At 34.6% G+C, this 13,218-nt stretch overlaps 1 protein-coding gene across 1 annotated transcript in view; it reads left to right on the forward strand.

Moving 5' to 3' along the window:
* The window catches only part of LOC136837876 (DE-cadherin-like), an 86,469-nt gene that overhangs the window by 43,193 nt on the left and 30,058 nt on the right, over window positions 1–13,218 (forward strand). The window contains 1 exon segment of the mRNA XM_067102761.1: window positions 909–1,079. Coding sequence (XP_066958862.1) covers window positions 909–1,079 — 171 coding nt within the window.

Here is a 13,218-nt window from a genome sequence, read left to right on the forward strand (position 1 = left end):
TTTGCTACTATTGGAATTATCAAAGAATCTTTTTTTATTGATGTGAATCCAAAAATGAAAATGAAAATTTGAGATGAAACCTTATCTTTGATGGTATTGATTTACAGTATTACAAGTTGATTGCTCATTTAACTACTTATATTCTAAAATGCTTCTGGAAACTACAAGGACTTGATACGATTACGTTTTATTATAAATGCAAAGATAACTCAACTTCTCCTTTTCTTTATAATTTTGGAAACTGTTTTCACTGAAAGATAATTGTAAAGCCCCAAAGGAATAAAACGGAATAAATCCTCCTAGGTGGGACTAAAACTAGTTTAGGTTAGAAGTCTGGGTATGCTATGTACATGTAAAGCGGTAATGTTTAACGTTGTTTTAAAGTGTAAAGCATGATGCATCCCCTCCCCCTGCTCCTTTTTTTCGTTAACTTATCGCCTTATGGGCAACATCTAGGGTTGTTTTGTCCATAAGATCTCTCTTTGGAGTTCTGTGTGTATTCCTTATCCACATGAATATGTGATACCTTTTGTGTTTTTGATGGTGTCTCTATATTATTATTATTATTATTATTATTATTATTATTATTATTATTATTATTATTATTATTATTATTATTATTATTATTATTAAATTTTTTATCTATATCTGGATTTTTATCTTGTCAATTACATTACAGTTTTTGAAAAACTTCATAATTGAATTAATTCCAAGTGTTGACGTTTCTGACAAAATTCCACTGATCGATTTATTCCAAATCTTGATGTTCGCTGCCGATTGTACTTTGGACACTAACGCATCAAATATTTAATTGTGTTGAGTAAGATTTTCATGACCTTTTCCCTTTGCTGTGATTGCTATCACAGCACCGTTTTATCTCCTCTTTCTCCATCCGTTTCAAATTCCAGAACGATCGGAACGCTCGTTTGGAAAAGAAGCTCCAAGTGAGCATTCTGGACGTCAACGACAACGCTCCGCTTCTGCAGCAGTTCGACGGTTCTGTCTTGGAGAACGTTGACAGTATGCTCATCACGACGATCCAGGCTCACGATAAGGACGTCTCTCCTCAGTTTAGACAGGTGAGGCGATGTTGCCATCTCTTCTCCATCTCTCTCTCTCTCTCTCTCTCTCAGTCTCTCCTCAGGTAGACAGGTGAGGCGATGTAGGTTGCCATCTCTCTCTCTCTCTCTCTCTCTCTCTCCCTCTCTCTCTCTCTCCTCACAGGTGATGTAGACAGGTGAGGCGATGTAGGTTGCCATTTCTCTCTCTCTCTTTCTCCTATCTCTCTCTCTCCTCCTCAGTTTAGACAGGTGAGGCGATGTAGGTTGCCATCTCTCTCTCTCTCTCTCTCTCTCTCTCTCTCTCTCTCTCTCTCTCTCTCTCTCTCTCTCTCAGTTAAATGTCAATTCCCAGGTAGTTTCTAGATAAGAGACATTCATCCCTAATATGTGTTCTATTATGAGATTGCAACACTGAGATCTGTCGAACTGGAACTGTGCCTGTCCTTGAATTCTCGACGTTAGACCAAGGTTAGGATGTGTTATATTGTTATATTCTATTTATAACGTGAATATTTCAAGATTACTGGCTCTTCTTGTTCGGTGTTAGGGAATAGTCCAAATATCTACATCAGTCAAATAGGAAATAAAGTCTAATCATAGTTGTTAGGTAAATAATGAAAGGTATTGATAGCGAATGCTTTCATTCCATATGCATGTGAGTGTGTCATAGACCATGTTCAAGCGTTTAGATGTTAATTATCATCATTTTCCATTTGCAAGGTCAATATTTCAAGATTACTAAATCTTCTTGTCCAGTGATAAGAATTGGCCCAAATGTCTCCATCAGTCAAATACCGGGTGTTTCGAAATTAGAGCCCCGCCCCCTCCACAGAACAAATGGAAAGTTATGAAGTTTTCTGCTATAGCCTGTCTCCAAGTACATTATTTTAAGTTTCTATTAAGCTACTTTCCATTTTACATTTCTTGTATTTTCAGACTGGGTGACGGCGTTAGATACAGCCATGGCTAACGACTCGGAAGAAATTAGATGGATTGACCGAATCCGGGCTATAACCTTCAGAGAGGCCAGGGATGCTGGCGCATCCTTCATTTCACGTTCCTGGATAGCTAAATACGTTAAAACGAGATGAATCCTTTGTTAAAAGAAACTGGAACAAAAATCCATATGACTGTCATTGCGAAAAGAGTGAGAATCTTGGAAGGCCTGAAGTCCTTTCTCAGGAGTCAAAAGACATCATAGCTGAGGCAGTGGGTAGACCAAGAAAGTCTTTACGTAAATTGGCTCTTGAACTAGAAACAAAAAGGGGAAAGAAGAGAAGTTATAGTGCTGTGTATCGTGAGTTGAAAAAATCTGGTATCAAGCCATTTCATGTTATCAGCAAGCCCAAATGGTTTTGTGGTTCATTTCTTAAAGATTGGGATGAAGGTGAGTTTCTCCATGTTGCCACATCAGATGAATTCTTCATTTACGCAGTCAGGAAGCCAAATGATAAAAATGACATCATTTGGACTACAAAGTTGGATGATATCAGCGATGACGTGCGCTATCACCAAGTTGTGAAATTTCCTGAATGTTTGGGAATTTTTCTCTTTTTCACAGCCAAACAGTTAAAATGTCGATTATCAAAGAAAAAGGACAGTCATGGAATGACGAATACTTCAGAGAAACTGTGCTTACTGGTGTAGTATTTCCTTTCCTCAAAGATCCTGAAAATGTGTTATCTGTTGAAGAAGTCACATTTTTGCATGATAAGGAACCATGTTTCAAGGCTCTTCAGACACAGGAGCTGCTTCGCAACAGTGGTATCGATTTCTTCTCAAGTGAATTTCCAGGTAGCTCCCCTGACCTTAATGTGTGTGAAAACATTGGTAGTATCTTAAAGGATCATGTTGAAGCGCGCACAGTGAATTATGATGGTGTACCAAGCCTCGACGACCTGCAAAGAGAGGTGACTGAAGTGCTCAGGGAAATGGAGTTTGAGTCTCAGCTTTTTTGCAATTTGCTGAAATCATACCCCTCAAGAATGCAGGCTGTGGTACAGGCAGATGGAGGCCACACAAAATATTAAACAATCAGAGAGAAACCTAAATAAATACCTGTTCTGAATTACTTTTGTTTTTGTCCATATCAATTTAGTTTATGCTGTAGAGGGGGGAGGGGGTCCTCTAATTTCGAAACGCCCTGTAGAGAATAAAGTGTACTCTCAGCAGTTACTTAAAAATTGAAGGTTATTTCTGGCGAATGGTTGTATTCATTATGCATGTGTATGTGTGCGAGTTTCATAAACCAGAGTTATGATGTTTTGTATTATTTTCCATTTTCAACTGAATATTTCATGATTACTAACGCTTCAGTTACATCCATTAATCAGATAGAAAATAAATTCTACTCTTAGCAGTTACCTAAAACTTAGCAGTTACCTAAAAAATGAAAGGTATTTCTGGTGAAAGCTTCTATTCTGTATGCATGTGTGTGTGTGTTTTATTGCTCCGGAAATAAGAGCCAGATTTAGACGCATCGCCGAAGATTTAAATACTGATAATTAATTGATTTTAGTCCCATGCATGTCTGATGTATTTCAAGTCATTTTAATTAAATGAGGACACTGACTACCGTATTTAGCTGCAGCCACAACCGCTTTAACAATTACTAATCAAATGAAGCGAACCCCATTGCAGTGGTATCGACGACCATGACTAGCTTTTATACACACACACACACACACATATATATATATATATATATATATATATATATATATATATATATATATATATATATATATATATATATATATATATATATATATATATATATATATATATATATATATATATATATATATATATATATATATATATATATATATATATATATATATATATATATATATATATATATATATATATATATACATATATATATATATATATATATCAAAACACATGTATATATATATATAAAATATATATATATATAATTTATTATTATATATATATATATTTATATATATATATATATATATAGACTATGTGCATATATTCAATCTATAAATATAACAAATTTCGTTAAAAACTGTGTACTATTAACTTTATCTTTTAAAATAGTTTTTGTAAATTTTAATATAAATTATTATATATATATATATATATATTGAAGTCCACAAAACACATCATAGTACATCTTCAATCTGCAAATATAAAAAACGTCTCATAAATAAATTAAAATAGTTTTTTTGATGTGTTTGAATGGACCTTTATGCTGTATGCCTTCATATATCTTTTGCCTGGAATATATATATATATATATATATATATATATATATATATATATATATATATATATATATATATATATATATATATATATATATATATATATATATATATATATATATATATATATATAAATAAAGTATTGAAAATCAACGTCCTTTAATATCAGGTACACTGCTTAATATATTTTTCAGTTCCTCCAGTTGATAATAGACAGACTCAAGAGGATTACTCTTAATACCTCTCACCGATTTCGTTTAACACTGGGACATCCATTTTTTTCATTATTTTATTTTTCTAAAGAAAATGTTCCCGGTGATGTGATAAATTGTCATTCAGTTGAAAGACTTGGCATCTCTCTCTATCTCTCTCTCTCTCTCTCTCTCTCTCTCTCTCTACACACATCTCTTTATATGCATTTGCACTCTTGTATATATACCTACTTAACTATCTCAGATAGAGCTGTCGTATTCCATAAATCTGAATATAGCAATATATATTATAACACAATCTCTTAATACAAGGGACATCCATTTTTTGATGTAAAATGAAAGGACTATGTTTACTTGCCATTCAGTTCTGCATCTCTCTCTCTCTCTCTCTCTCTCTCTCTCTCTCTCTCTCTCTCTCTCTCTCTCTCTCTCTCTCATTGGTTTATCTTGTATTCCTAATACCCTGTCTCAAGTTATAAAGATTAAGCTTATATATATATATATATATATGATATATATATATATATATGTCTCTGTCTATATATATATCTCTCTATATCTATATATATATATATATCTCTCTCTCTCTCTGTCTATATGCATTTGTTTATAGTATATATCATATTATATATATATATATATATATATATATATATATATATATATATATATATATATATATATATATATATATATATATATATATATATATATATATATATATATATATATATATATATATATATATATATATATATATATATATATATATATATATATGTGTGTGTGTGTGTGTGTGTGTGTGTGTGTGTGTGTGTGTGTGTGTGTGTTGGTATGTTCGTATGTGTGTGTGTACATATGTATAAATATACACAATCATAACAGGAGCCACAGCTCAAACCACTTCTACTGGGTAGCAAGGGAAAGCACAGTGCATTTTCAAGATTTATTGTGCCGACGTTTCACAAAACTTCTCGGTTGCATTTTCAAGGCTGAAAAAACGCGAACACCTTATTACTCTTAGAATATTTTGACAAGAAATATAGATGTATTACATTAGCATCCCTGGTAAGAGTAAAATATAACAGTGAAATTGCAAAAGCCACAATAGAATACAAAGAGATATAAGAAAAAAAAACTAAAAAAAAAAAAAAATATATAAAAAAGATGTAAATAATCTTGACATTGGTGATTACATTAATATATTTAAAATGAGACAAAATAAAAATAATAAAAACCAGCAAAAAAAGAAAAAAAGAAAAAAAATTAATACAGCAAAAAGAAGAAATATAAAAACATAAAAACACTACGGAGTAAAACACCCACCCAGCGGGCTGCTTCAAAGAGAAACTAAAAACAGAAGAACCTTCAGAGACCGAGAAACGAAGGAAGAAGTGCAACGGGCCATTACGTAATGTACAGTTGGTTGGAGGAATTCTGCGAGTTTAACGACGGAACTAGCTTTTGTATCATTATGGACTCCAAGACGTGAAGTTCGTTTCATTTTGTGCGTGTCCTATAATTTGGAAATCTTTGGCCTCTATGTGCGTTTTACAGATCTATGAATGATTCCGAATATTTGATTGTTCTGGATTGGACAGCCTCCTCCTTGTCCTGAAACTTTCTCCTCTATGAGAGTCCAAGCGTACTTTTAGTAGCCTTTTTGTGTATCCCACATAGGTCCCTCGACTACATTTAGGGCAAATATATTTGTACACAACGTTGGACGCAAACATCGGACTCAGCTTTTCTTTATTTCTGAACTGAGAACCAGTGGTAACCGGATTCTTAGGGATAAGTTTCAAGTTTAAATTCTTTAACACTATCAATCATGAAAAATGAACTGTGCTTTCCCATATATCCTCCTATAATTTTGACATATTTACTTCTTTTTCCATGTTTATGTGTAATGATAATGATTGTTGAAGTTTTGTATTTAGTTTGGCATCAGATCTCAAAAGAACTAATGATTAAATAACTTGATAGCGTAATTTAAAATTGATAATACAGTTTTAATAGTAACGTAGTTTAGAACGAATATCTTTCTTGGTAAAAGCGTAATATGTGAACACGTGTGTGTGTCCAGCATGGGCTTGTTTCGTTTCAATTGTCATCAGTTGAGATAAGAGAGAGCGCTTTGTTTTGCGTTAGTGATGACAGGTTTGGGATAACAAATGCTGATTCGTCCCATACGGGCTCAAGACGAGTGATTTCATGTTGTTACATGCATTGTTTGAGTCATGTACGCCACTTTGAGAGAAAGAATACGTTTCTTGATCAGTTACGTCATGTTTTGTAAGATTGCGTTCAAAACGTTTTGCTGGGATTATGTCATTTTCCTTCTAGAAGCTTCTCCATTGTATCTCGCTTTTAAAAATGCTTTAATGATGTCACTTCCTGTTTCTAGAACTTTTGTATCTCGTACCCAAAATGCTTTAATGACATCATGTAATTGTTTCACGTGTTACTGGAATTCTAAAATTTGTTTCATTCTGATTTCTGAGACCAGTCGATTTGGTTCCCTCTCTCTCTCTTGTTCTTAGAAAGAGATTATTTTAACGTAGTGTTTTGTGGTCACGTATTAGCATTAACTTTTGAGATCTGAATTTAGCAAAGTTATTTAGTTCGTAACGGCGCCTGGTAAAATAGTGTGTATTGTGGTAACGCAGCTGCAGCAAGTGATTTACAGAGGTTTTCACAAGTTTGTGTAAGGTAACGTGAATTTTACTTATTAATACCATGGTATGATAAGTTAGGAAATTTTTGACCGAGTGAAATCATTGTTGATAAATCTTGTGTATTTTTGTGTGTTTTTTCTATTTACAATCTCTTTATATTTTTACATTTTTTATGTTTGTGATGTAACATTTATTTACGTAGCATTTTAAATATTTCTTGGTATAATTTAACATTGCATACTTGATTTCATTTATTAAGATTTTCTTTTCAAATCTTGAGTAATTCTTGATAGTTTAAATTTTGCTTGATTAATTTAAATTCCTGATAAAGTTTTTGTGAATTAGTTTTGTTTCATAATTTAATTCAAGAATTAATTGAGTGTTTGTTATTTTCAAGTAACAAGAAATTTTTCAGATTGTGAATTCTAATTAATTGTGAATTCTAATTATAAACTTTGAATTTGAAAGTAAATTTTTGTATTTAAAATTTTTAGAAAAAGTGTTTCATTTATTGATCACCAGTGAATAGGATTGATTGTGTGTGCATAAGGCAAAGTGATAAACATGTTTTGTTCTTTTAGTTTTGCTAAAGTGAATTAAGACCAGGGAAACAGTTAGACTTTTTTGATGGAGTGATGTCCTTCTACTCTAGAATATTTCTAGTTTAATTTTTGATACCTCACACATATTCTGATAGACTTAGTTTTTTCTTAAGGGATCAGTATTACCTTTAGAGTACTCAGTCGTAATAATTAATGTTATGAGAGTTCAGGTATCTGGCTGAAGTGAGGTATATTTTTGAATTTTGAGATTAGTTGTGTAATAACCAGGTACTTGATACGCATCGTGACATTATATTGTTTGGTGCCCAGAGACCCGTGAAACAAAACAAAATATCACTCTGGTTTATGGTTTATATTGGTGGTGTTAGGGATATATTTTGATAGGAGAGTGACCACATAGTTATTTTTTGCCTTGTATTGTGAATTATTTAGTTGAGTAACTTAGAGAAAATGGCTCTGTTCAATGTGCAGAAGTTTTTAGCAGCTCCTTCCATCCAAGAGTTATCTGAATCCAACCTGACTAAGGCACAGTGGATTGCTTTAGCAGTGGCATGTGGGGGTAATGTGTCTAGTGGTATGATTAAAGCACAAATCAAATATATTGCAGTCCAAGCATTGATGGACTCTGGTAAAATAGATGAAGAGTTGGGAGATGCGCAAGAGTTGTTGAATGCAGCTGAGGCAGAACTCACAGAAAAACATGAGGAAAAGAAAGAGAAAAGTGATGCAGAAGCAGAGCTTAGACGTATAGAAGCAGAAGAAAATTTGATTAAGCTGAAGATGCAGGCTGAAAGAGAAAGAGAAGATAGAGAGAAAAGAGAAAGAAAGGAAAGAGAAGAAGAAAAAGCAGCAGAAGAGGAAAGAGCAAGAGCAAGACATGAAAGGGAGATGGAGTTAATAAAAGCTCGATCCACATTACCTGTAACACCAACTAACCCTACTCAAGGTAATTCAGACCCTCTATTTGATGTGGTAAGAGTGCAGAAGTTAATTCCGAAGTTTACAGAAGAAGCTCCAGATGAGTTTTTTGATCACTTTGAAAAAGTGGCTTCAGGTATGGGATGGCCAGAGGATAAATGGTCGGTCTTGTTACAGAGCGTTCTCATTGGTAAAGGAAGAAGTGCCTATTTAGCCTTATCAGCTGATCAGTGTAGCGTACAAGGTACTCTAACATAACGTGCTACAAGTTTACCAGATGACCCCTGAATATTATAATGAAAGATTCAGATCTTTGAGAAAGGATGACAAGATAACTTTCTTGGATTATGCTTACAAAATAAGAAGATGTTTTAAACGATGGTTGGAGGCTGCTAAAGTTAAATCTATGGACGAACTTGAGGAGTTAGTAGTCCTAGAACAATATCTTAGAGGAATTCCTGAACACATAATAGCCTATTTAAGAGAGAGAGAGGTTAAGAAACTTGACAAAGCTGCTACATGAAGTGAAGACTTTAATATAATTTCTAGCAAAAGAAATTATAATGTCAAGTACCAGAACCAACAACGCATAGGTTTCAGGTCTCATCCAAATTTCAGGAACATTACAACTAGAAATCCTTCTAGTGGCTATGCCAATACAAAGCCAGGTAACACCCTTCAACAATTAAATGTTAAATCCTCATCATCCAGTCTGTTCTCAAGACAGATACAGAAGACTAATGTTGTCTGCTACAAGTGTGGAAGAGTAGACACTACAGTCGAGATTGTTATCAGACACAACAGCAGAGCAAACCAGTTGGTCAAGTGGTTAAAGGTAACCAGGTGAAGCAAACTACGAAGGGCAGTGTGGGGAAGACTGAGACAGTTGGGAAGACTGAGACTAAACAAGCAGAGTGTTTAGCAACCAGTGGAAATGTAACTTCAAGCAGTGAGTGGCTGAGCAGCTTGGAGGCTTTTAAGCCATATATCTATGAAGGTACACTGACAACTCAAGGAGGATGTGTGCAGGTACCAGTCAAAGTATTATGTGATACGGGGAGTAACCATAGTGTGGTAGTTCGTGGTGCTCACCCACAGTTGGAGAAGAATCTCACTGGAGATTCAGTTATTTTGAAGGGTATAGGAGGAGAAGAGGTAACTCCTATATGCCACTTGCATTTGTCCAGTGAGTTGGTGACAGGAAATGTTGATTTTGCTGTAAAGAACTCACTAGCTGTTGAAGGTGTACTTGTTTTACTGGGTAATGAAGTTGGTGGTGTACCATTTGTTCCTTGTCCTATAGTGACAGACAAACCGTTAAGGGTTAGTCCTACTGTAGATTTAGAGAAGAAAGACCCCCACCTGTTTCCAAGTTGTGTAACTACCAGGAGTATGAAGTGAACTATGTCTGCAAGTGAAGATACTGAGGATTTACCTGCCCCAGAAGAATCAAGTGAAGGATCTTTAAGCTTAAAAGAGATGTTCCAGGAAAGTGAAGTTTCCCCTAGTGTAAGTAATGAAGAGATTTCCCAAGAAGAAGAGAATCCTGTTGTTATTAAAGAGACTCCGAGTAGTCAAAGTGTTCCTGAAGATAGTAGTGAAACTACAGAGGCAGAGTTAGCAGATATGGAGAATTCAGCCCTTGAAGTTGGTCAAGTGACTAGAGAGAAGCTAATGAAACTGCAGAAGAGGGATACAACGTTGACTGATTTGTTCTTCAGAGTTGTTGATCAAGAAGAGATGCAACAAACCTCCACCTGTTATTATCTAAAGGAAGGATTGCTAATGAGGAAGCATCGACCTGCAGATATACCAGGAAATGCTGAATAGGGTGAATATCATCAAATTTTGATTCCATATCCATTAAGGAAACAAGTTGTAGCAGTAGCGCACGAGTCTGGACATATGGGAATCAGGAAGACTGTTGAGAAGATTATGAAGTATTTTTTCTGGCCTGGACTTCACAAGGATGTTAGCAGATTTTGCAGAGTGTGTCACACATGCCAGATAGCTGGAAAACCGAATGAAACCATTCAGAAAGCACCCCTACATCCCATAGAAGTTAGAGGAGAACCCTTTAGCAAGGTAATTATAGATGTGGTTGGACCACTTCCGAAAACAAAGAAAGGAAATGAATATCTGTTAACATTAATGTGTCCAGTGACTAGGTATCCTGAGGCGATTCCTGTAAGAAGTATAAGTGCAAAGGTAATTGCTGGGAAGTTGGTGGAGTTTTTCTCCAAGTTTGGTATACCAGAAATTGTGCAAAGTGATAGAGGAACGAACTTTACTTCAAAATTATTCCAGGATGTGATGAACTTGTTAGGAGTAAAACAACAGTTATCAACTGCTTATCATCCAGAGACTCAAGGAGCCTTGGAAAGGTTCCACCAGACATTGAAAAGTATGTTAACTAAGTATTGTAATGAATCAGGAAGAGAATGGGATGCTGGTTTATCTTTAATGTTATTTGAAGTTAGGAATGCTTATCAAGAAAGCATGGAATGTTCACCAAATGAAATGATTTTTGGTCGAGACATTAGAGGTCCATTGAAGATTCTTGCAGAGAACTGGGAAGAAAATCAAGAGGAAATTCAAGGAGAATATGTGAAGAACTTGAGGAAAAGGTTAAGAGAAATTAGAAAATTCTCTTTAGAAAATTTGAAAATAAGTCAAGAGAAAATGAAAAGAAAATATGATGCTAAGACTAAGCTAAGAAATTTTAATATAGGACAGCAAGTTCTAGTGTTCTTACCAGTGAAAAGATTTCCCCTTACCAATAAGTTTCAAGGTCCTTATAGGATAATAGAGAAGTTAAGTGATCGAACTTATGTGATTGAAACACCAGGAAGAAGGAAACGACAGAGGAAGATACATGTGAATCTTTTGAAACCTTACTTTTCAGAGACTAAAACTGAAACAGTGTCAATAACACAGACAACTTCATCTACAGAGGACGATGACGGTTACGAATTGGGAGCTGAAAACAAGATGAACAATTCTTCAATATTAGAAAATTTGGAAGATAAACTAAAACATCTGAGTGTTGAGCAAAGTAGTGAATTAAGTGAAGTGATTCAAAGTTTCCCTGACATTTCTGCAGATGTACCTAGGCGTACCAATCTGACAAAGCATGAGATAAAGATCAGAGAAGATGGAAAACCTTTTAAAATGAGAGCTTATCGCTTATCACCTTTTCATCGAGATGTTTTGAAAAAAGAAGTTGAATATTTGTTGCAGTATGGATTAGCAGAACCCAGTTCAAGTCATTATAGTTCTCCTTGTGTGTTAGTGAAGAAACCAGAAGGCTCATTTAGGATGTGTACTGATTATAGGAAACTGAATTCCATCAGTGTGGCTGACAATTATCCCTTGCCTCTTATTGATCAATTACTTGATAATATTGGGCAAGCCAAATTTGTTTCCAAGATAGACTTGTTGAAAGGATATTACCAAATTCCCTTAGATGAGAATGCTAAGTTACTGTCAGCTTTCATTACTCCTTTTGGACTGTATCAATATATTGTTTTGCCGTTTGGTCTGATGAATGCACCTGCAACATTCCAGCGAGTGATGGATCAACTACTAGGATCAATAGAAGGAGTAGGTGTATACCTTGATGACATTGTGATTTATTCTAATACATGGGAAGAACATCTGAAGATATTAAGGAAAGTGTTCAAGAAACTTCGGGAAGCAGGACTAACAATCAATTTACAAAAAACTTAGTTTGGAAAGGCAACTGTACAGTATCTAGGATTTGAAGTTGGAAAAGGCCTTCTCACTCCTATTGATGCTAATGTAGAAGGTATCCATAAGGCTACCCCTCCTGCTACGAGGAAACAGCTACAAAGATTTTTGGGCATGGCTGGATTTTATCGCCGATTCTGTCCAAATTTCTCAGCCGTAGTAGCTCCCTTAACTGACTTAACCAGTCCTAAAAGAAAGTTTGTTTGGACTCCAGAATGTCAAGAATCATTTGAGAAGGTTAAAGCCATATTAACTTAAAGACCAGTGCTTCAAGCTCCAGACTTCAATAAAAAGTTTGTGATATAAGTTGATGCATCGACTGTGGGATTGGAGCTGTTCTACTTCAAGAAGATGACAACGGAATCTTCCATCCAGTATGTTTTATGTCTTCAAAGTTGAAAAAGCACCAGAAAACTTACTCAACAATCGAAAAAGAAACATTAGCATTAATCACAGCATTGAAAAAGATTGAAGTGTATGTGAACCGACCTAGGAATGAAGAAATTTTAGTGCTGTCGGATCACAACCCAATCTCATTCATCAATAAGATGAAAAATAATAATATGAGACTGACCAGGTGGTCTTTATGCCTGCAACCGTATAATGTAAGTGTTAAACATATTTCAGGAAAAGATAATGTCATAGCAGATTATTTATCCCGTTGTGAATCGTTGGATTCAAACCCGGGATAAGTAATCTTCTGGGGGGAGGAATTTCATGATGTTGCCTTGTAATATGTATATCCTCCTATAATTTTGACATATTTACTTCTTTTTCCATGTGTATGTGTAATGATAAT

Source organism: Macrobrachium rosenbergii, unplaced genomic scaffold (genome assembly GCF_040412425.1).
Source record: "Macrobrachium rosenbergii isolate ZJJX-2024 unplaced genomic scaffold, ASM4041242v1 13875, whole genome shotgun sequence".
Taxonomy (NCBI): Eukaryota; Metazoa; Arthropoda; class Malacostraca; order Decapoda; family Palaemonidae; genus Macrobrachium; species Macrobrachium rosenbergii.